The sequence below is a fragment of the Brassica napus genome, chromosome A6 (assembly GCF_020379485.1).
Source record: "Brassica napus cultivar Da-Ae chromosome A6, Da-Ae, whole genome shotgun sequence".
NCBI lineage: Eukaryota > Viridiplantae > Streptophyta > Magnoliopsida > Brassicales > Brassicaceae > Brassica > Brassica napus.
The window spans coordinates 21995749-22017555 of record NC_063439.1 but is presented as its reverse complement, the minus strand read 5'-3'; the positions used below and the strand labels follow the sequence as shown (position 1 = coordinate 22017555).

General features: G+C 33.4%; 3 protein-coding genes and 1 pseudogene across 4 annotated transcripts; 2 read left to right on the top strand and 2 right to left on the bottom strand.

The window, feature by feature from the left end:
- The first annotated feature begins 2989 nt into the window (after window positions 1-2989).
- On the top strand, window positions 2990-4981 carry LOC106352099 (cytochrome P450 71B11-like). Its single transcript, XM_048735122.1, has one exon. The coding sequence runs from the start codon at window positions 3396-3398 to the stop codon at window positions 4950-4952; it is 1557 nt and encodes a 518-aa protein (XP_048591079.1). The 5' UTR covers window positions 2990-3395; the 3' UTR covers window positions 4953-4981.
- A 660-nt stretch (window positions 4982-5641) lies between these two features.
- On the bottom strand, window positions 5642-7844 carry LOC106352098 (annotated as a pseudogene).
- Window positions 7845-14397: 6553 nt separating this feature from the next.
- Window positions 14398-15679, top strand: LOC106352097 (pyruvate kinase, cytosolic isozyme-like). Its single transcript, XM_048735121.1, has 2 exons — window positions 14398-14516; window positions 14592-15679. The coding sequence occupies exons 1-2, from the start codon at window positions 14415-14417 to the stop codon at window positions 15303-15305; spliced, it is 816 nt and encodes a 271-aa protein (XP_048591078.1). The 5' UTR covers window positions 14398-14414; the 3' UTR covers window positions 15306-15679.
- Window positions 15680-19431: 3752 nt separating this feature from the next.
- LOC106348517 (cytochrome P450 71B11-like) lies at window positions 19432-21631 on the bottom strand. 2 transcript variants are annotated; one of them, XM_013788267.3, is made up of 3 exons: window positions 21419-21631; window positions 20244-21127; window positions 19432-20152 (listed from the first exon to the last, which is right to left on the bottom strand). In XM_013788267.3, the coding sequence occupies exons 2-3, from the start codon at window positions 21117-21119 to the stop codon at window positions 19538-19540; spliced, it is 1491 nt and encodes a 496-aa protein (XP_013643721.2). In that variant the 5' UTR covers window positions 21120-21127; window positions 21419-21631; the 3' UTR covers window positions 19432-19537. The 2 variants fall into 2 exon arrangements, with proteins under 2 accessions (XP_013643721.2, XP_013643720.2); XM_013788266.3 differs by lacking the exon at window positions 21419-21631 and adding an exon at window positions 21245-21304.
- Window positions 21632-21807: the final 176 nt, after the last annotated feature.

Here is a 21807-nt window from a genome sequence, read left to right as displayed (position 1 = left end):
CGAAAGTCTATATTAGTACATGTTGTAATGATGACAACGAGAGACATAAAATACTATTAATTTTTTAGTGATTATTGAAGTCCCACATTGTGTGGTGATAAGGTCTTGGGCAATATTTAAATGTATGGACAATTTCACACTCTTAGCTTAGCTTCTGGGTGCAATTTAAATTCATTACTAATAGTGATTGACAAAAAAAAGAAAAAAAATATAGGTTATGTGAAGTTTTTTTCCTATGAAAAAGGTTGGTTAGTTATTGGCTTATTGCACACACTGGTGACTGGTTAGTTATTGATCTTCATAAATTCGTGCAAAAAAAAAATTGGTTAGTTACTGCACACATTGAACTGTATCTTGAATTCCTGATACTATTATAAAGAACAGAACAACTTGCATATTTGTGAAATTTCCCATAAATATACGACGAATGTTTAATTGGAATAACTGATAATCTTAGAAATAATTTCTACAGGAGTTCCATATCTACTTTTTCTGATCTTTCGATAAAAATATGATCTTAATAAAAATATCCCAAATCTACATTGCATTCTCTTATATATATATCCATACAACATCTAAAATGTCTTTAATTAGAAAATTTAATTAAGAACGTATGCAAACTCTTTGCATTTCTAAAAGATAACCTGATGCATAGAGTAAATGGTTGGACTGATAGATGGCTCTCAAAAGAAGGAAGAGAAGTAATGATCAAATCCATTTTGCTCGCGCTGCCAACATACGTTATGTCGACATTTCTACTCCCATTGGAAATTTGTGAGAACCTTGCTAGTGCCATTGCACAATTCTGGTGGAGCTCGAACCCACCAAAGAGAGGTATACACTGGGCTAAATGGGAAAAGGTTTGTTTACCTAAAGAAGAGGGCGGGATTGGATTCCGCTTAATTCATGAGTTTAATCTAGCACTTTTGGCAAAACAATTATGGAGATTGGTTCGATACCCAGATTCGCTGGTTGCCCGAGTGATGAAGGGCAGATATTATAGGCTGACATCGCCGTTAAGGGCAATCTCGGCAAGTAGCCCATCATATGCGTGGACAAGAATTTACACCGCAAGGAAACTTTTGAGTTTGGGGATTAGATAGAAGATTCATTCTGGTTATGAAGTCAAGGTATGGGAGGATCCGTGGATCCCAACTACGCCTGCTAGACCAGCTACACCTGTAGCGCCAGTGATGCACCCGAATATGAGAGTTAGTGATCTGATTAACCAGGAAACGAAGGAATGGGATGTTGGATTACTAGAGGATTATGTTCAGCCTGGAGACATACCACTCATTCGTAGTATGGCCATAAGCTCTAGTCATCGCCGTGATACATTCTGCTGGAGTTACACGAGAAATGGACAATATACGGTTAAATCTGGATACTGGGTTGCTCAAAATCTATTGAAGCCAGAAGAGGAAAAGAAAGTGATGGAACCAAGTATCACAAAGCTTCAAGCCTTTGCTTGGAAGCTGAAAGCGCCAAGGAAGATGTGCCATCTTATTTGGCAATTGATAACGGGACAGGTGGCAGTGACGAGGAACCTAGTCAGGCAGAATATGAGGTGTGATAATTATTGCCCGAGGTGTGGAGAAACAGATGAATCTGTAACTCATGCAATATTTGAATGCCCACCAGCTCTCCAAGTATGGTCCTTATCAGCAACCCCTACAAGTCCAGGGATATTTCCACTGCCGAGCGTCTACACAAACATGGACTATCTATTCTGGAGGAAGAATGCCATCATAGAGTCGGACCAAGATAGGGATCCTTATCCTTGGATAATATGGTATATTTGGAAGGCTCGTAATGATAAACTTTTCAGGGGTATAGATAGAGATCCTTTGGAGCTTGTTCGACATGCAGAGAATGAATGCCAAGCATGGTTTAATGAAATGAGATGATTGCACCAGTAGGACATGCCAACAATAATGAGGTGAACCAAGCCATAAGTTTGGGTAGTATTTGCATGCTAGATGGATCGTTGACAGCTTCTGACAGATTTAGTGGATGTGGATGGGTCTGGACTGACAGCGCGGAAAACGTGCAACTTATGGGAACACGAAATTTCACTCGTTGTGAATCAGCACTGCACTCGGAGGTAGAAGCACTGCGATGGGCGATGGAGAATATGCTTCAACACTCACCGTGCCAGAGATTTGGAACAGACTGCAAAGAACTAATCGCCATGATAAAGGAACCTCAGGAGTGGCCAAGCTTCGCGACAGAACTGGAGAAGATAGAGACGCTGCAGATTTGTTTCCCGGAATTCGAGATCATTCATGTGCCACGAGTGCGCAATCAATCCTCAGATTTTTTAGCTAAGACTGCAAGAACTTTTCGTAGGGAGTTACTTTTTATTGGTTGTTCTATTCCGGTCTGGTTACCCAGACCACCTCAAGTTTGAGTAATAGAATAGCCGTTTGACGTCAAAAAAAAATTAAGAACGTATGCATTATAGTCGTATCTCACCAAAATTTTTTTTTCTCTAGGATTGTTTTTTAAAGTTTTTGTCACAAAATAGTCATCAATGAAAAAAATGAACAAAATAAATTTTAAAGAGTAAAAATACATTTATACCTTAAAGTTAACTAATATAGATATATGGTTTAAAGTTACGTGGTAGGGTTTTGAGGATAGAGTTTCAAATTAAAAAAAAAAAATTTTTAAAAAATTTTAAGATAAAAAAAAAACTATTTTGGTTATTTTCCTTAGATTATTTTTGTAACAAAAACTTAAAAATGACTATTTGAAAAAATTATCCAAAAAAATCAACACAAAATTAAATATGAATAAAAATATTTTGTGTTCATATTTTAAGAAATTCAAAATTGGGATACCTCACTAAGTGTACTCGAAACGTGCTCAAATGTATGATTCTCAAACATAACGTTAATGTAGTTACGTTACAACATCATCTCAGTTTCACATGGTTTATAAATATGAATTTGCCATTGCCTGATTGTCTTACAACACAAGTAAACTATCATCTCTCTCTTCTTTTTTTTACTAAACTATCATATCTCTTTCCCTCTCTCTAAATCAAATCTTCTGCACAAAGTTAAAGACTTGAAGGTAAATATTACCGAGCTCTGTCTCTCTATGTAGATGTTTCATTACTACAAAAGAAGCTATATTCTCTATCTAGTTGATTAATTTTTCATCCACACGTTCTTGACTTATTCCGATGTTGCATCTTTTTTTGGCATCTGTTTTTGTTGCCAATACCTTGATCGGGTAAAGAACTTTGGTAGTTTTAGTTTGCACGGTCATATCCCACCCACTTAACATGTTACTTATATTTCTCTTAAGATTTTGTTAAATAGGTTGAGAAAATTAAGCTATTATTAATTGACTCTAAATAATATATCCCTTGTTGTATAGGAAGCAAAATGGATGTGTGGTATATCATTCTTGCAATCGTCTTCTTTGCATCTATACTCGTCGCAAAGAACACGAGAAAGACAAAGAAAAACCTACCTCCTGGACCACCAAGGCTTCTTATAATTGGTAACTTGCACCAACTGGGATCCAAACCTCATCGTTCCATGTTCAAATTATCTGAAAAATATGGAGCTCTAATGTCCCTCAAGCTTGGAAATGTGTCTACCGTTGTGGCGTCAACTCCAGAGACAGTGAAAGATGTCTTGAAAACGTTCGACGTTGATTGTTGTTCACGACCTTACTTGACGTACGCTGCAAGACTTTCATACAACCGCAACGACCTCAGCTTTTCTCCTTATAGCAAATATTGGAGGGAAATGAGAAAGTTGACAGTTATAGAGCTCTACACTGCGAAAAGGGTGAAGTCGTTTGGACATATCAGAGAAGAAGAAGTTGCCTCTTTCGTTGACTTCATCAAACAATCTGCCTCAGTGGAGAAACAGGTTAACTTCAACCTCAAGTTTATGAAATTGTCAGCAAGTGTGATTTGTAGGCTTGGATTTGGGATGAGTCTTGAAGGGAGCAAACTTGAGATTACTTATGATGAAGTCATTCAAGGGATCATGGAGGTTTTAGGGAGTTTCGCAGCAGCGGATTTCTTCCCCATTGTTGGTAAATTAATCGATAGGCTCACGGGGTTACATGGCAAATGTGAGAAGGTTTTTCAAGCAATGGATACATTTTTCGATGAAGCTATAAAGTGTCATTTAGACGATGAGAGTATCAAAGATGATATCATAGCCTTGCTCCTCAAGATGGAACGGGGAGAGATTGGACTTGGAGAGTTTCAACTTTCTCGAAACCACACCAAAGGAATTCTTCTTGTAAGTACTGGAAAAACTTGTAATATTCAAACTTTATCATCTAATTTTTTTGTTTTGTTATTACAGGACATTCTTGTTGCTGGGATAGACACTTCTGCCCAAACTGCAACATGGGTGATGACACATTTGATTACAAACCCAAGAGTTATGAACAAAGTGCAAACCGAGGTGAGAGAAGTGGTCAAAAACAAAGACAATATCACAGAAGATGATATAGAGCAACTGAAGTATCTCAAAATGGTGATTAAAGAAACATTAAGGATAAACCCGCTTGTGCCACTTCTAATTCCAAGAGAGGCGTCAAAGGATATAAAGATCAGAGGTTATGACATTCCAAAAAATACATGGATCTATGTCAACGTTTGGGCCATTCACAGCAACCCAAACATTTGGAAAGATCCAGGAGCTTTCATCCCTGAGAGGTTTGTGGACAATGAAATCGATTATAAAGGTCTAAATTTTGAGTTGCTGGCATTTGGTAGTGGAAGGAGGATGTGCCCTGGTATGGGTGTGGGTATGGCTTTGGTACACTTGATTCTTGTCAATCTTCTTTACCGTTTCGACTGGAAGCTCCCGGAAGGAATGGAGACAAGAGATGTTGATCTTGAAGAATCATATGGACTTGTCTGTCCTAAGAAAATTCCACTTGAGCTTATCCCGGTTATTACAAAGTGGAGTTGACTTTTATATATATTATTGTCATACTTTAAAATGTAACCTTTGGAAGTGTTTTTTTTTTTTTTGAAACAAACCTTTGGAAGTGTTTTGAAGGTGTTACCATTATCAATAAGAAACATGTTTGATGAATCCAGTTTTAAGCAAATTATGTCTGGTAACCACAACGTTTTATGTCGGCTAATGCATGTTTTCAAACAAGTCTAACAAATTAATTTAATGGACCACAGAAAAATGATTACAAATTCATGATCCAAAATACAATTAAGATATGACGTTTTGACTAACCATAAAATCTACTTATTAATGAAAGTAGAAGAGAACTTCACCATCAGTACTCCGCCTAAAACGTGGATTTTCTTAGTTTTGTTCGTAAAGATAATCACAAAATTATATTTCTCGATATTATAGTTCAGTCTCTTCATCTATCCTTATAAGTTTTTCCTGGTCCATGAAATTATCTGATATTCAATAACATACTCGCAAAAGTTTATGATCATCATGCAAATACAACTTCCGCCTTCAGATGAAATATTGAGTAACAGGACTTAGGGTTCATGCAGGAATATTCCCTGATTTAGACTATAGTGTGAAACAATAGTAACGTTGATAAAACAAAAAAAGTTGTTGTTACAAGAGAAAACGTGCACACATATGGATTCCTCAAACATTTTCCTTATTCAAATTGAAAAGACTTTCAAGATACGTTCAAATGTTACATCTTAAACAATGAAAATATAAAAAAGTTTTAAGTCCATTGGGTAATGACCGGGATGAGTTCAAGTGGAATCTTCTTAGGAGAGACAAGTCCATATGATTCTTCAAGATCAACATCTTTTGCGCCCATTCCGTCCGGTAGCTTCCAATCAAAATGGTAAAGAAGATTGATAAGAGTTAAGTGTACCAAAGCCATACCCAAATTCATACCGGGGCACATCCTCCTTCCACACCGAACGGCAACAACTCAAAGTTTACACCTTTATAGTCAACATCTTTGTCCATAAACCTCTCGGGGATAAACACTCCTGGATCTTTCCAAATGTTTGGGTTCCTGTGAATAGCCCATACGTTGACTTGGATCCATGTCTTTTTTGGAATGTCATAACCCCCAATCTTTAAATCTTTTGACGCCTCTCATGGAATTAAAAGTGGCAAAAGTAGGTTTATCCTAAGTGTTTCTCTAATCACCAGTTTGAGATATTCGAGTTGTTCTATATCTTCTTCTATGGTATTGTCTTTGTTTTTAATCACTTCTCGCACCTCGGCTTGCACTTTCTTCATAACTCTTGGGTTTGCTATCAAATGCGTCATCACCCACGTCACAGTATGGGCAGAAGTATCTATTCCACCAATAAGAATATCCTGTAATTAATAATCAATAAGACAAAGATTTAAACGTTATGCAACATGTAAAGAATCAAGTTATATTGATTGAGAAGTTTCCATTACTTACTAGGAGAATTCCTTTGGTGTGGTTTCGTGTAAATTGAAACTCTCCATGTCCAGTCTCTTCACGTTCCATCTTGAGGAGCAACGCAATGATATCATCTTTGATACTTTCATCTTCTAAATGATATTTTATGGATTGGTCAAAAAATGCATCCATTGCTTTAAAAACCTTCTCGCATTTGCTATGTAGCCCCGTGATCCAATCGATAAACCTACCAACGACCGGGAAGTAATCTGCTGCTGCAAAACTCCCCAACACCTCCATGGTTCCTTGAATGACTTCCTCATATGTATTCTCGAGTTTGCTTCCTTTGAGATTTATCCCAAATCCAACTCTACAAGTCACACTTCCTGACAACTTCATTAACGTCTGGTTGAAATTAACAAGATTCTCAGATGAAGCAGATTGTTTCAAGAAATCAACAAAGGATGCAACTTCTTGTTCTCGGCTACGACGAAAGACTGTACTCTTTTCCCGGTGAAGAGTTCAACAACCGCCACCTTTCGTACTTCCCTCCAATAGTTGCTGTAGGGAGAAAACGCGATATCGTTTAAACCGTACGTGATTCTCGCAGGGTAAGTCAAGTATGGTCGGGAACAGCAATCAACATCGAATGTTTTTAAGACATCCTTCACTGCCTCTGGAGTTGACGCCACAACGGTAGATACCTTCCCGAACTTTAGGGACATTAGAGGTCCATATTTTTCAGATAATTTTGTTAATGAACGAGGAGGCTGCGAGCCTAATTGGTGCAAGTTGCCAATTATAGGAAGTTTCAGTGGTCCAGGGGGTAGATTCATCGTTTTCTTCTTTGCCTTTCTTGCAATGAGTATAGATGCAAAGAAGACGAGTGCAACAATGACATACAACAAACTCATTTCGTCTTCCTATATACCAAATTAAATAAAGAAATCATTTACTTATAAACTCATTCATCTTTCTTAAAAAAAAACTTGCTTATATCAATGGAAAGTGGAAAGTATAGAACCGCGTAAGAGCATGATTAATGGGGGTTCTTAGGGTGGATTCTTAGCGGAATATAAGAAACAATCTCTTAACTTTTAACTCAAAACTCACATAAAGCAACACGAGAAGACTACTATGCTTCTATACACGATCAACTAATGTCTGCTTATCCGAAAATTTCTAAATATTTGAATAAAAATCTTTGAAGCAATTGTTAGAGTTTAGATCTCCTATTTATGAGACAATATGATCGGGATCCAAATGGTAAAACTCAGCTAATGTAGTGTAGATTTTAAAGCAACTTTATCTTCTTTATTTGTATTATTTGTTTGAAGTACTAATTAATTTTAAAAATTCTGTCCTGAAATTTTCGTTATAAAATTTTCCAACGAATATATTCTGTCAGTAATAATTCGTCAGGAAAATTTAAAATGAGTTCCCGATAAATAATTTTCTACGGAAATAGTTTATTGGAAATTCGTAAAGAATTTTTTAAAAAATTAGCCAAAAAGATAAATAAAATTAATTTTGTTTTCAATGTTTAAAATTAAATAATTTAATTATATAATAATTTAGATATATCAAAATTAGAAATAATTTACAAAAAAATAAATAAAAATATTATAATCTTTGTTTTAAATTTAGAAAATTAAACAAGTTAATCTACACGAATTATTTTTATAAAATTATATAAAACATTTCTAAATATAAAATAAAAACGTTTTTCATAAGAAAAAAATATAAATTTCAGAAAGAAAATAGGTTTTTAAATGATAAAAACTTTGAAATTTTGTAATTTTTTGGGTAATAACAAAAATTATGAAAATTGAATCAAAATTATATTAAATATATTTATATATAAAAATAAGAGACAATTTTAAGATTATCTCATTTTTGTAGCACAATTAATGTTTACCTTCATTAAAGAGACAAAACATCATTTCACCCTGGCTTTATAGATATATAAATATAAATAATTATTTAAATACATAATAAAATTTTCTTTATAGATTCCAATATATGTTTTCAAACTTGGATTTTTTATAACCCTTTGTGAATTTCGTTGAACTATTTTTATAAAAACTTATTTTTAAAACAATTTTTAAAATTTTATTTTCAATTGTAATTATTTATTTATATCTATTAAAATCCTAAAACCCACTCTCCAAAATATATCCCTCAAATCTAAACTCTAAATTTAGATTATTTCACCCTAGAATAGAAAGGTCTTTTGCCTCTTTAATAAAAAGATATTTGAGATGACAAAAAAAAATAAAAAATAAAAATAAAAAAGATATTTGTAAAATGTCCCTTTAATTGAAGATATTTGTGGAAATATTTTTTAATAAAAAGATATTTGTGGAAATATTTTTTTTAAAAAAATTAATTTTTAAAATATAAAAATATAATGTAATAATTGAAATTTTTTTTAAAAAAATTTTAGAAAATTAGAAAATGTAATTATTAAACTATATTATTTATAATTCTAAAACTAACTTTCAGATGCTTAAATTAACAACCTTAAAAAGTTTTAATTTAACAAGCTCTATTCGAGCTGTCAAAAAAAAAAAAAAAAAAAAAACAAGCTCTATTCGATGAAAACTTTCATTATTTGGAATCATTTTGGAAGAGAGAGAGAGAGAGAGAGAGAGAGAGAGAGAGAGAGAGAGAGAGAGAGAGAGAGAGAGAGTGAGAGAGAGAGAGAGAATGGTGAGAGGGAGGACATTTGTATGTTTTTAGAGAGAGACTAATGACGCAGAATTATTTTTGGGGTAAATATGTATCGGACATATTTTGTCATGATTCCCGATTTCACAGAAATGAAAAATTTGGTGGTCTAATTTTTGGGATCTTTTTCTTGTTCATTATGGAATCCTAACGTAGTTCTCAACTGAAGCAAATAATTTTGACTTCAAACAAAATCTGTTAGGAATTTCCGACGGATTGTGGTTTTGGGTCAAGAAAAATGAGAAAACTATCAATAATATCGAATTAGTTATATCATTGGTATATAAGTTTATTATCATCATAAACGATCAAAAATATTTAAAAAAATATAAAAAAAAATTATTGAAGAATTCTGTTAATCTTTTGTATAAATATATATCTAATATTAGCTTGAAGTTTATGATTCAATAGAATTTAGGTGATGTTATTTTTGAAAAATATATTGAGTGTTTATTAATTTCATTTTTTTTACACTTAACATATGATCCGATAATTATTTTGAGACCACAAACCCTAAATTGTTACATTTTCAAGACCATAAATTGGTATTCATCAAAAATATGTGAGAAATTCCCGATGGAAATAAAAAATTTTGGTTTCTGTCAAAAATCTGTAAAAAAATTTCTATTAATTTCTGACAGGTTCCCATATGTCATTTTCGTAGTTTTGTCAAGATTTTCTTGGAAATTTTCTATGGATTTTTTATGTCAAAATTTTCTTATGGGAATTCTTTGTTTTTTTCAATAGTGAAGATATTAAGATTTGGAAACTCTATATATCCATTCTTGAAGCTGGAACAGAAACAGGATCTCGAATACTTTACCCACCCCTACTATAGCAGAAAGATATATGCAACTTTCGAATAAGTAAATAAATAGAGTTTGGATACATACGATAGAGCCGACCTTGGTAATTAAGACAACCTTCGAGAATTGTTGTATAAGCTTTAGTTATTCAATTAGAGTTTGATCTTCCGGAATGATTTCTAAAGTAGAGAGAACTTCCTTTTATAAACAAAAAATCAGAACTTCACTATCTCCTCACAATAAACAACGTGGAGACAGAATAAACATCAGCAGATGCCATGTTAGATGATTTAGAAAAAAAATCTGTATAATATTTTTTATAAATTTAAGATTTTTATCTATGTAATTCTTTCAGAAATTTTGAAGGTTTGAGCCGAATATTTCATTTGGTTTTATGCAGGACCGGCTATAATCGAAAAAACATTAACATAAGCATTATGATTCTTATTATCTAATAAATAATTATTAGAATATTTAAAATATAATTTAGATATGCAAGTGATGTCCAAATACTATTTGTCCAATAATTTTATATGAAGCTTTTGGTATAACATTGGTATTAAATATATAAAAATATTAAAGTAATTAATATATTTTATAATTAAAATATAATTTAAATTAACATTTTTAAATAATATTTCACATTTAAAATATAACTAAATAAATAAAATTAAATATGATTTAGTATTGTAAATAAAAAAATATAGATTAATATATATGTATATATATATATTATAATTTAGACACAAACATAGTATATATCATATACTAATTTTATATATAAATCATTTATTGTTTTATCAATCATTTTATTAAATACATTTGTGAGATCATATTGTTTCTATAAGATAATACTTCTATAGCGTACTACTATTGTTTTCCCACCAGCTCTACCAATCAAAGCCTTGAAACATTATTTGATTTTGTTAAGAAAGACTAAGGGGACGACTGGTTTTCCCGCTACCACCCGCAAACGCAGCTTTTGCGGTTGGTAGCGGTTGTCGGCGGTTTGCAACAATCACTCAAATCGCTCTAAACCGCTTCAAACCACTCCGAATCTCATAAAATCAAAAGCTGGCTCCAGCTAGCGTTTGCGGTTGCGGGAGGGTAAATTTTTTTTCTTTTTTTTAAAACAATATATATACAAAAGTAAAAATATTTAATAAAAATTTTAAAATTGAAATTATGAAAATATTAAAATATATCTATTATATTTTAATTAATACTATAAAATTTTATAATTAAAACAATTTCAATAAATTTTCAAAAATTAAAATCATAGCTTTCTAAATATAAAATTTACATTTATTATAATTTTATGATTTTTGATATTTTTATAGTTATATTAAATATATATATTGTTAATTTATTATTTGACTGTAACCGCATTTGGTAGTTAACCAGTCATAAGTCACCCGCAAACGCACCAATTTTTAACCGCAGTACCAGTCGTACAAATCTCTTAAAACCGCTAGAAACCGCAACCGCCCGCATCCACAAACTTCCGCAACCGCAACCGCTGCGTTTGAACCAGTCAGGCTCTAAGTCATTATTTAAGTTAATTTTTCATATCAGCATTTTAAATTGAATTGGCAAATAGCATGACATGTTAGGTATCATGGCTGAGCTCAACCTAGTACATACATGTGTGTATATATATATATATATATATATATATATATATATATATATATATATATATATAAATATAAATCAAGACCAATCTTATATTTTATAGTGATCAATTCACATACGTATTCTACTTATATAAATAACTCAAAATTGTTGGAGTATCAATCAAAATGATAATTTAAAGTCACATTATTGCATACTTGATAATTGAGTTGATTTGCAAACAAATAAAAATTTATTGGGTTAAGAAACCATTATTATAAAGGACTAATTCATGTAATAGCCAATTTTGAGAGCAAAATTAGGAAAATGACATTAATAATTATATAATTAGATCTTTTATCATTTTTTTCTGGTTTTCTCTTTTTTTTAGCCGATTGACGGTGATGACACATAAAGATCACGTGTCACGTTGTTATAGTGATGGTAATTATGGCATTGGCGATGATGGTGATTATGGTGGTAGTGACTATGGTAGTAGTTACAGAAGAAGCAACGATCATAGATATGAAGGAAACGGTAGCTTTTGTATCAGTAGATATTGTGGTTGTGTGATGGTGATGGTGGTGGTTGTGGCTAAAGAAAGAAAAGTTTTCATAGATGGAGAGGAAGTGATGGTCTTTTGTAACATAGATTTCAAAATGATATGAAACATACTGAATGGTATGAAATAAATTAAATAGAATCGTACATGCAATGAAATTATCAAATAGTGAATTATATTAGAAAAGTATAATGTGTTTACATGCTCAACATTTATAATTAATAAAATTATAAAAATGTAAACATAACTCTTTCATCATTTAAAAACATACAAATGAAAATATAAATAGAATAGAACATGCTAAATGGTATAGTTCATATTAATGAAATTAAAAATAGTTTAGATATACTATAATATGTATGTCTAAAATTAATAAATAGCAGGAACATAGGTAATGCTTGCCATAACGTCAATCCAAACATTTCATAAACTAAACCCAAAACATGCCAATACTACATAATTTAAAGCATTTATTAAAATAGAATAGTAATAAACGAAATAGCATGTAGTATTTCAACTGATCTGACATGATACGATGATGTGAAGAAGAGAATCAAAAGCGCCTCGACCGTAACATCGTTATGGTCTGTAGATTTCAGAAACGGATAGATGTAGCTGAGATTATGGATTTGGAGGTGGTTGTGGTGGCTGGCTATGGTGATGGTGGCTCAGTGATGAATGTGAGTATGAATGAGGTGATGATGATTGTGAAAAAGGGATAATGATTATAGAAAAAGATGCAGTTACAAAATATATTGTGGATTTGGTAATGATCATATTGTAACGGTGACGGAGGGCAAAGTGGTAGAGATGGAAGAAGAGTGGTGCTAGTTGGTAATCGAAGAAAAATAAGGTAGTGATCTTTCATTAACCAGATATTAAGGATAATATCATACATATTACAAAATAATAAAGATATTTTTTTGTTAGATATTGAATTATGTTTTGTTTAATTTGTAGCTGTCCAGTTCAATTTCTCTAGTATAAAATATTGCTAGAAAAAAACAGCCAAAAAGCACTCTAGATGATTTTGAAAATTGGACCGGACAATGAAACTTTTTTTTTTTGAAACTTGACCGGAAAATGAAATTAACTCGATTCTTTAGAGAACACCAATAAATATTACAGTAGTTAATATGGATACACCAATATTTAATGCATTAAATAATCATATATAACTAAATGTATGTTGATAAACTGCATGCACATGTTGAAAATATAAATGATGGAACTGAAGCAGGTTATTTTTATGTACCATTTTTAATATGTAGTTATTTGAAAATTAGGTATGAGGATATGTACACTAATATTTAACGCTTTAATTAATTATATAACAAAACATAGTCGAATTATTTGATGTCTATGTTATAAGAAAATCATATGTTTTATGAATTATGATACTTAAATTATATGAGTAAACATTTGCACCACAAAATTATACTCCATCTGTTTCATAATAGATGATGTTTTGATATTTTGATATTATCTTTAATTTTACTGAAAGCTGTGTAACCAATTAGATTTTACAGTCAACTTTATAAATGGTTGAATGATTTTTAAAATATATTTTTTAAGTTACTTTAAGAAGAAACTATATTTTTTTAAATATTTGTGCATCAAAGCAAAACATCATGTATTGTAAAATGGATGGAGTATTAGTAAACTTGAAAAAAATTATAAAAGTCAACGATCCTCGTACTATTTGAAATAGAAACCTTAGCTTTAGTGTATAGATGTAGAATTTTTTTTGATCAAAAATACTATTTTTTTTAATAAATTAAAGTTTAGGTGCAAATACACACTACCTCGCACATGAATGGAGACGGCCTTTGAATAAACCCCATATTAAAATGTTTCATTGTTTGGCAATTTTTTTTCTTTTTAATTTAGAGGTATTTTAGGTCCACGAAAAGTCCAGACTAATCCCTAAAAAGATTATGCGGTCCATGCATAGATTCTCACTCCGGATATTCAATTAGACCATAAAATAGATTCATATATGCGTGATCACAAGGTAAAGTGTATTGCAGTATTGGGATGTCTTCGAACCCAAATTGTTTAACAATCTCAAAGTCTGTCTACTACTAGAATGCCACCTTGCGGTTAAAGTTAGATATCCACATAGAAAAATTATACATGTTCCAGTTAAGCAAAATTTATAAATTATCTAAAATACTTGCAAATAACTCAATTTTTCATTACTTAAATGCAATCACACCTTTGACAATTTCAGTAGTGTATGTAGTCATAGCACAATCGTTCGAAGCAGTCCGATCATCAATATATGGTGGAAGGAAAAAATGTATACCCTTTTTAAAGCTCGAGTTCGGCAACACTATAACATGCATATGATCGCTTTGTCTTTTGTCAGAAAAGGTTCGGACTTGGTTCAGGTCAGGAAACTGTTAAGAGATCATGCCAAGAACATTCTTCTCATGTCAAAGGTATGTTGCTCTCTTTAAGGTTTCAGAAACTACATGAACTCCTGTTTTGATTGTGATTGGTTTTGTCTGTGCTAGGTTGAGAACCAAGAAGGTGTGGCGAACTTCGATGACATTCTGGTCAACTCTGACGCGTTCATGATTGCAAGAGGAGATCTCGGCATGGAGATTCCTATTGAGAAGATCTTCTTAGCTCAGAAAGTGATGATCTACAAATGCAACATCCAGGGCAAACCAGTGGTGACAGCGATACAGATGCTCGAGTCCATGATCAAATCCCCTCGACCCACAAGAGCTGAAGCAACCGACGTTGCAAACGCGGTCCTTGATGGCACGGACTGCGTCATGCTCAGCGGCGAGACCGCAGCTGGAGCTTACCCTGAGCTAGCTGTACGCATGATGGCCAAGATCTGCGTTGAAGCCAAGAGCACGCTTGACTACGGAGACGTCTTCAAGAGGATCATGCAGTACTCTCCGGTTCCAATGTCCCCGCTGGAGTCACTGGCCTCCTCTGCGGTCAGAACGGCTAACTCGGCTAGAGCCATGCTCATCATGGTCCTAACCAGGGGAGGAAGCACAGCGAGGCTTGTGGCTAAGTACAGACCAGGGATGCCTATTTTATCTGTCGTTGTTCCCGGGATGAAAATCGACTTCTTTGACTGGTCTTGCAGCGACGAATCGCCCGCGAGGCACAGTCTCATCTTCCGTAGGTTGATCCCGGTGCTGTACGCAGGGTCTGCTAGAGCCTCGCATGATGAGTCCACAGAAGAAGCTATTCAGTTTGCGACTTAGCATGGGAAAGAGAAGCAGCTGTGTTAGACTGGAGACTCTGTTGTTGCTCTGCTCCGTGTTGGTAATGCTTCCCTAATCAAGATCTTGACCGTCAAGTGATGATTGATGATTCACGATCTTTAAAAGAAGTCCCGTTTTTGGCGTTTGGCGGTTGTGGGAACACACAACTATAATCGGTTTTTGTTATGAATTTTCCAATTCAAGATTGTGATTACATTTCTTGAGATAGGAAACTCAAGTTCTCTTTCTTGCTAATTACAACTACTGTGGTGACCAGTGAATCCACTTACGTCTCTCTTTGTTTTGGATTATTGGTTGTATGGAACTAATCAATCATACACGTATCTATTATCATGATTTTCTTCTTTTTTTTTAATTTGGTTTTTAAATATTAACCCCCCCCCCCTTTTTTTTTTGCTAAAAGGTTATTATAGATATGTATCTGTTATCATGGATGTTAATTTTTTTGAGTTATTTGTTTTTGTTGAATTGAACATTAACGAAAGTTTCTAAGTATTAATTTTATATTGTGTTTATGTGTAATGGGCTTAATAGTGATGGTGATGTTATTTACATGAAATTCATGGGCGGCTTCAGTGCAAATGCAAAGGTTACAAAATAAAATACCTGCTTTATCTCCACGTTTAGAGTTAGTTTCATTACAAAGTTCTCTCTGTTTTCTTTGTTTGATGAAAATATAGAAATAAATTGTATGCAGCAAATGTTTATGAGAAGAAAGCTGAAGGTCCTACGAAAACTTGAACATGACATGGATAATTATTGGTATGAGTTTCAAAGATTCTGTATCGTCCTCTTTGCTTCTTATGTCGCCAGTTTGATGATATTGCATCAGATAATGTCTTGAATTATACTCTATGTTTCAAATAATACCTCTGTTTTGAGAGCGCGGAAGCTGTAAATCTTCAGTAACTGTGGCAGAGGTTTAACGATCCTAATCAGGACAGATCACTCTTCACGAAGTTGATATTAAGGCCATCAGTTGAAATGGCAAAGGCAGCAAACCAGGCTGGTGAGGCAAAAATCGGTTTTGTTCAGTGTAAGTAAATAATCAGAGCAAGCATTGCTTACGAAAAAGGAGGAGAGGCTACTGAAACCAGTATCGTCTATGTAGCTGAGCTATTAACGCTCATGGCTTTATTAGTGGACTGCAACAGGTATCTTTAATGGCACTTGATCAAAAATGCAACCCTAATTTCCGGATTTAAACTAAATTGAAAGATGTATTCCCTCTTGCAGGCCTATGATACAATGGTGGGTGAAAAAGGACTTCAGTTATCAAGCAATAGTATAGTGGTAGCCATAGCAATTTTTAAAGATCCAATGGTGCGTGTGGTTTAGGAATGAAGCAACAGTTACTGTTGATACTTAGTCAGAGTTTGTGGTTCATGACCCATTGGACCTGATTATGGTTAATTGCAGAGGTTAGAAAGAAAAGCAAGCCACTGATCCCAATATATAAGAGGGTATCTATGTTTCTTTAGTACAACTTCATTTGACTGCTTCTACGAAAACATGTTAAAGGATTACCTACCAGGTAACAATCATATTTTTGAATAGTAAGGCCACTGTCTAATAGAAATCATATTTTTGAATAGTAAGGCCAGTGTCTAATAGAAGCACTGAAAAATTTTCTAACACATGTGTTCATGTTAAGATCAACTTTAGGATATAACCCACACTAATTTAAATTTAAATTTTCTAACACATGCGTTCAGGTAAATATTACAAATTTTATGTCAAAGTACATTTAAATTTAGTTTTAACTTTTCCTCACTAATTTTAATTGTTTATCTATACTAATTTAAAATTTTAAAGCAATAATGAATGTTTAAGTACATGTTCCTACTCCAAGATAAAAACAACATTGAAAGACCATTAAATATATGTACATAATACGAAATATGAAAAAAAAAAAATATATATATATATATATATATATATTGAATTTTTTAAGAACATTATAATACAAAAACAGGTCTACACAAAACCAAACTACATTACTCTTTTTAGTATAGAATATGTGCTAGAGAAAAAAGATAGAATTTCATATTTTCGAATATACATCAAAGAAACAAATAAAGTTGTTAGAAATATACAGATCAAGTTAGTGCAAAAATATTTACAGATTATGTTAAGAAACTAAATACAAAATTAAAGTAAACAATTAGCATCCGAGCATAGCATGGGCACAGACTTGATGAGTTTATAATATATAAAAATATAAATTAATGATATTCCAAACAAAAAATTATAATCTTTCAAAGCATTCCACTTTAATTTTCAAGTATTATATAAAAGATATAAATGATAATATCAACCCAAAATAAAATTAATTTTTTTAAAACTTTGAGGTTTAATTTATACTCTTCAGTTTCAAAAACCTTGAGTTTTAGCACAAAATATCTTAAATTTTAAATATAAATGTATTTTTGTAATTTAATATTTTTCACAACTTTTAAGCATTCAAAAATTGATAAACACAATTATTCTTTTTAAGTTAATAATTTACCATTAATACCTAATAAAAGTGCTTTGACAGTGAAAAAAATCATTTGAAACAATTTTTTTAAAGTATAGAACCTTTTTAAAAACAGATGAACTGCTTAATATTAAAATTATATAAATTTCATAGACAAACAAACCGCGCGTAGCGCGGCAAAACCTCTAGTTAGTATAATAATGTTAGAGACTAAGTTTTAGAGACTTGTTGCTAATAATGTTTTAAGGGTATCTCTAACCCCACTACATATTTTAATTCAAAATTGGAAAAATAGAGTGAGAAATTGAGTAATGAACAAAAAAATAAAAAGATTACTCTATTTATAAAGTAATAATTTTATTTTTTGTTCACCACTCTATTTTTTACTGTATACTTTTTTATATTTTGGAGTAAAATATGAAATGGGGTTGACGATAATCTTGGTATATCGAAATAGAGCTCTCGTACCAAAGGGGAGACTTGCAAGTTTGCTAAAGGTAGGTCCAATAGGCCATTTAATAATGTAATAAAAAAAATCGCAGTACACTTCGATAAAATAAATAAACGAAGTGGACTTTGATTCAAAAAAACGCGGTGCAAGCTAGTCTTTTAATTATAAGTTAACTAAACAAATAACTTGCATCCGATGTGGGGAATTCGAGACGGTGGATCACCTTTTCCTCCACTGCACCTTCACACGGCCAGTCTGGACTGCGAGCATCTGGAGCAACGACTTCTCACCGGCAGATACAGACTCTTTTACAGCAGCCTTTTTGGAATCTTTACGGGCAATCAACCTCCCGCCTTTGGGAGCAAAGGAAACTCTGTTCCCATGGATCCTATGGGGGATTTAGACCGCAAGGAACTATCTCATCTTCGAAAATAGGGTTTTTCACCCCTTGGATATTATTTCCAAGGCCGTGTCCAATGCTCGGGAGTGGAATGAAGCTCAACAATCACTCCCTTCTCCACCTCTAGTACAGAGCGATCGACTACCTCCTTCCCCTGTGAATACCTTTGAACTCCAATGCTTCACTGATGCAGCTTGGAACGCGACGATTAACAAGGCGGGCTGCGGTTGGTATATTGTGAACTGTGAAAATGATGTGATTTTGCAGGGAACCCGTGTTTTTGAACACGTCTCGGCTCCTTTGATGGCTGAAGCCTTAGCCATCCGGTCAGCTCTTCTCCACGCGATCGACGTTGGAATCTCCTCACTCTGCATCAAGTCAGATTGTCAGGCACTTATCAGTGCCCTCTCCTCGACGTGCTACTCGGCTGGTATCTACGGAATCATTCGGGACATCGAGACGTTATCCTCTAGCTTTTCGCAAATTTCCTTTAGTTTCATTTCGAGATCTGTAAACTCTAAGGCTGACTCTTTGACTAAATCTGCTTTGTACTCTGTTTCATCCAACTGATTTGGTTGGAGTTTAAATTTATTTGGTGTTCAAAAAAAAAAAAACTAAACGAATAACATTAATGATAACTGATAGAAAATGAGAAACTTAATTATATTTCTCAGTTAATCTGCTCTTGAAGATTCACTAATTTGTTAGGCTAGTCAAACCAGTGGTGGTGGTCATAACAAGTTATGGTTACGGAGAAAAAGTGCTAAACGATGGATTCATCAAAAAAAAATACTTAATGATAAGTTGATAACTTATATTAGTAAGACCTTTAAAACACTTCCAAAGGTTACATTTTTGTACTACGAAAATATAAATCGAAGTCAAGTCCATTGAGTAAGAATCGGGATAAGCTGAAGTGGAACTTTCTTAGGACATACGAGTCCATATGATTCTTCAAGATCAACATCTTTTGCATCCATTCCATCCGGAAGCTTCCAATCGAAACGGTAAAGAAGATTGGTAAGAGTCAAGTTTACCAAAGCCATACCCATACCAATACCAGGGCACATCCTCCTTCCACTACCAAACGGCAACAGTTCAAAGTCTAAACCTTTATAGTCAATCTCATTGTCCATGAATCTCTCGGGGATGAACGCTTCTGGATCTTTCCAAACGTTTGGATTCCTTTGAACAGCCCATATGTTGACATGGATCCATGTCTTCTTTGGAATGTCGTAACCTCCAATCTTGATATCTTTTGAAGCCTCTCTTGGAATAAGAAGTGGCACAAGTGGGCTTATCCTAAATGTTTCTTTAATCACCATTTTGAGATACTCGAGTCGTTCGATATCTTCTTCTGTGATATGGTTTTTGTTTCTTATAACTTGTCGAACCTCAGCTTGCACTTTCTTCAGAACTCTTGGGTTTGTAATCAAATGTGTCATCACCCATGTTATCGCGTGGCCAGAAGTGTCTACTCCAGCAATAAGAATATTCTGTAATAATCAATTAAAAAAAAAAGATAAAAACTTCATGCAACATGTAAAGAATGAAGTTAATCAAGATTTAGAAGTTTCCGTTACTCACTAGAAGAATTCCTTTGGTGTGGTTTCTTGTAAGTTGAAACTCTCCAAGTGAAGTCTCTCCCCGTTCCATTTTTAAGAGCAAGGCTATGATATCATCTTCAAGGCTCTCGTCTTCAAGATGATGCTTTATAGATTGATCGAAAAATGCATCCATTGCTTTAAAAACCTTCTCACATTTGCTATGTAACCCTGTGATCCTATCGATTAATTTACCAATTACCGGGAAGTAATCTGCTGCTGCAAAACTCCCCAACACCTCCATGATTCCTTGAATGACTTCCTCATAAGTATTCTCGAGTTTGCTCCCTTCAAGATTCATCCCAAAACCAACTCTACAAATCACACTTCCAGACAACTTCATTAACTTCTTGTTCAAGTTAACGGGGTTGGCCAAGGAAGCAGATTGTTTCAGGAAATCAATAAAGGAAACAACTTCTTCTTCTCTTATATGTCGAAAAGATTTGACCCTTTTCGCGGTGTAGAGTTCAAGAACCGTCATCTTCCGTACTTCCCTCCAATATTTGCTATAAGGAGAAAAGGCAAGATCATTTAAATTGTGTGAAAGTCTTGCAGCATAAGTCAAATAAGGTCGGGAACAACAATCTGCGTCGAACGTCTTTAAGACATCCTTCACCGTCTCTGGACTTGACGCCACTACGGTAGACACGTTTCCGAACCTGAGGGACATTAGAGATCCATATTCTTCAGATAACTTGAGCATCGAACGGTGAGGTTTGGATCCCAGTTGGTGCAAGTTGCCAATTATAGGAAGTCTAGGTGGTCCAGGAGGTAGGTTTTTCTTTGTCTTTCTGGTGTTCTTTGCAGCGAGTATAGATGCAAAGAAGATGATTGCAACGATGATATACAACATACTCATCTTGCTTCCTACACAAAAAGGCATAGTTTATACATTTAGCCAGCTGATAATCTTCACAGATATATAAATGGCATGTTAGGTGAAATAAATACAGAAACGAAGCATGTTAAGTGAATCGAAAATACTTAAAAGCACCAGAGAGCACCACTCTGCCGTATGGCAACACCAGATTAGTTTTGAAGTTTCCTTACTTCATTCGAACACGTAAAAATATTAGAGAATTAAGAGTTTATTCTACTATATATTTGAAACACCTACATATTATAGATAGAAAGACTGAGTTCGGTAAGATTAATCACCTTCAAGTCCTAGACTTTGTGCTGACGATTGTAGAAAGATAGGAAGAGGAGAAGGAGACGAGAGAGGTATTTTGATTTTTCTTTTGTTGTGGATATTTATGCAACTTTTGTGATTGAGATGACGTTGTAACTTACATAAGCGTCCACTACATTATTACATTTGAGCCTGTTTCGATATTTTAAATTGTTAGGACAAATGCATTTTAATTTTGACAAGAGTTATCAGTAATTCCAATGGTAAACAAATAGTTCGTAAGTTTATGAGAAATCCAGATATAGTTGGATGGTTGTAAACTTACAAAAAATAATACATATGAGCCGATTCATATAGTTCTTGGGACTATTATATGAACTATAAATTTTAGGGTAACTGCATTATGAATCTTATT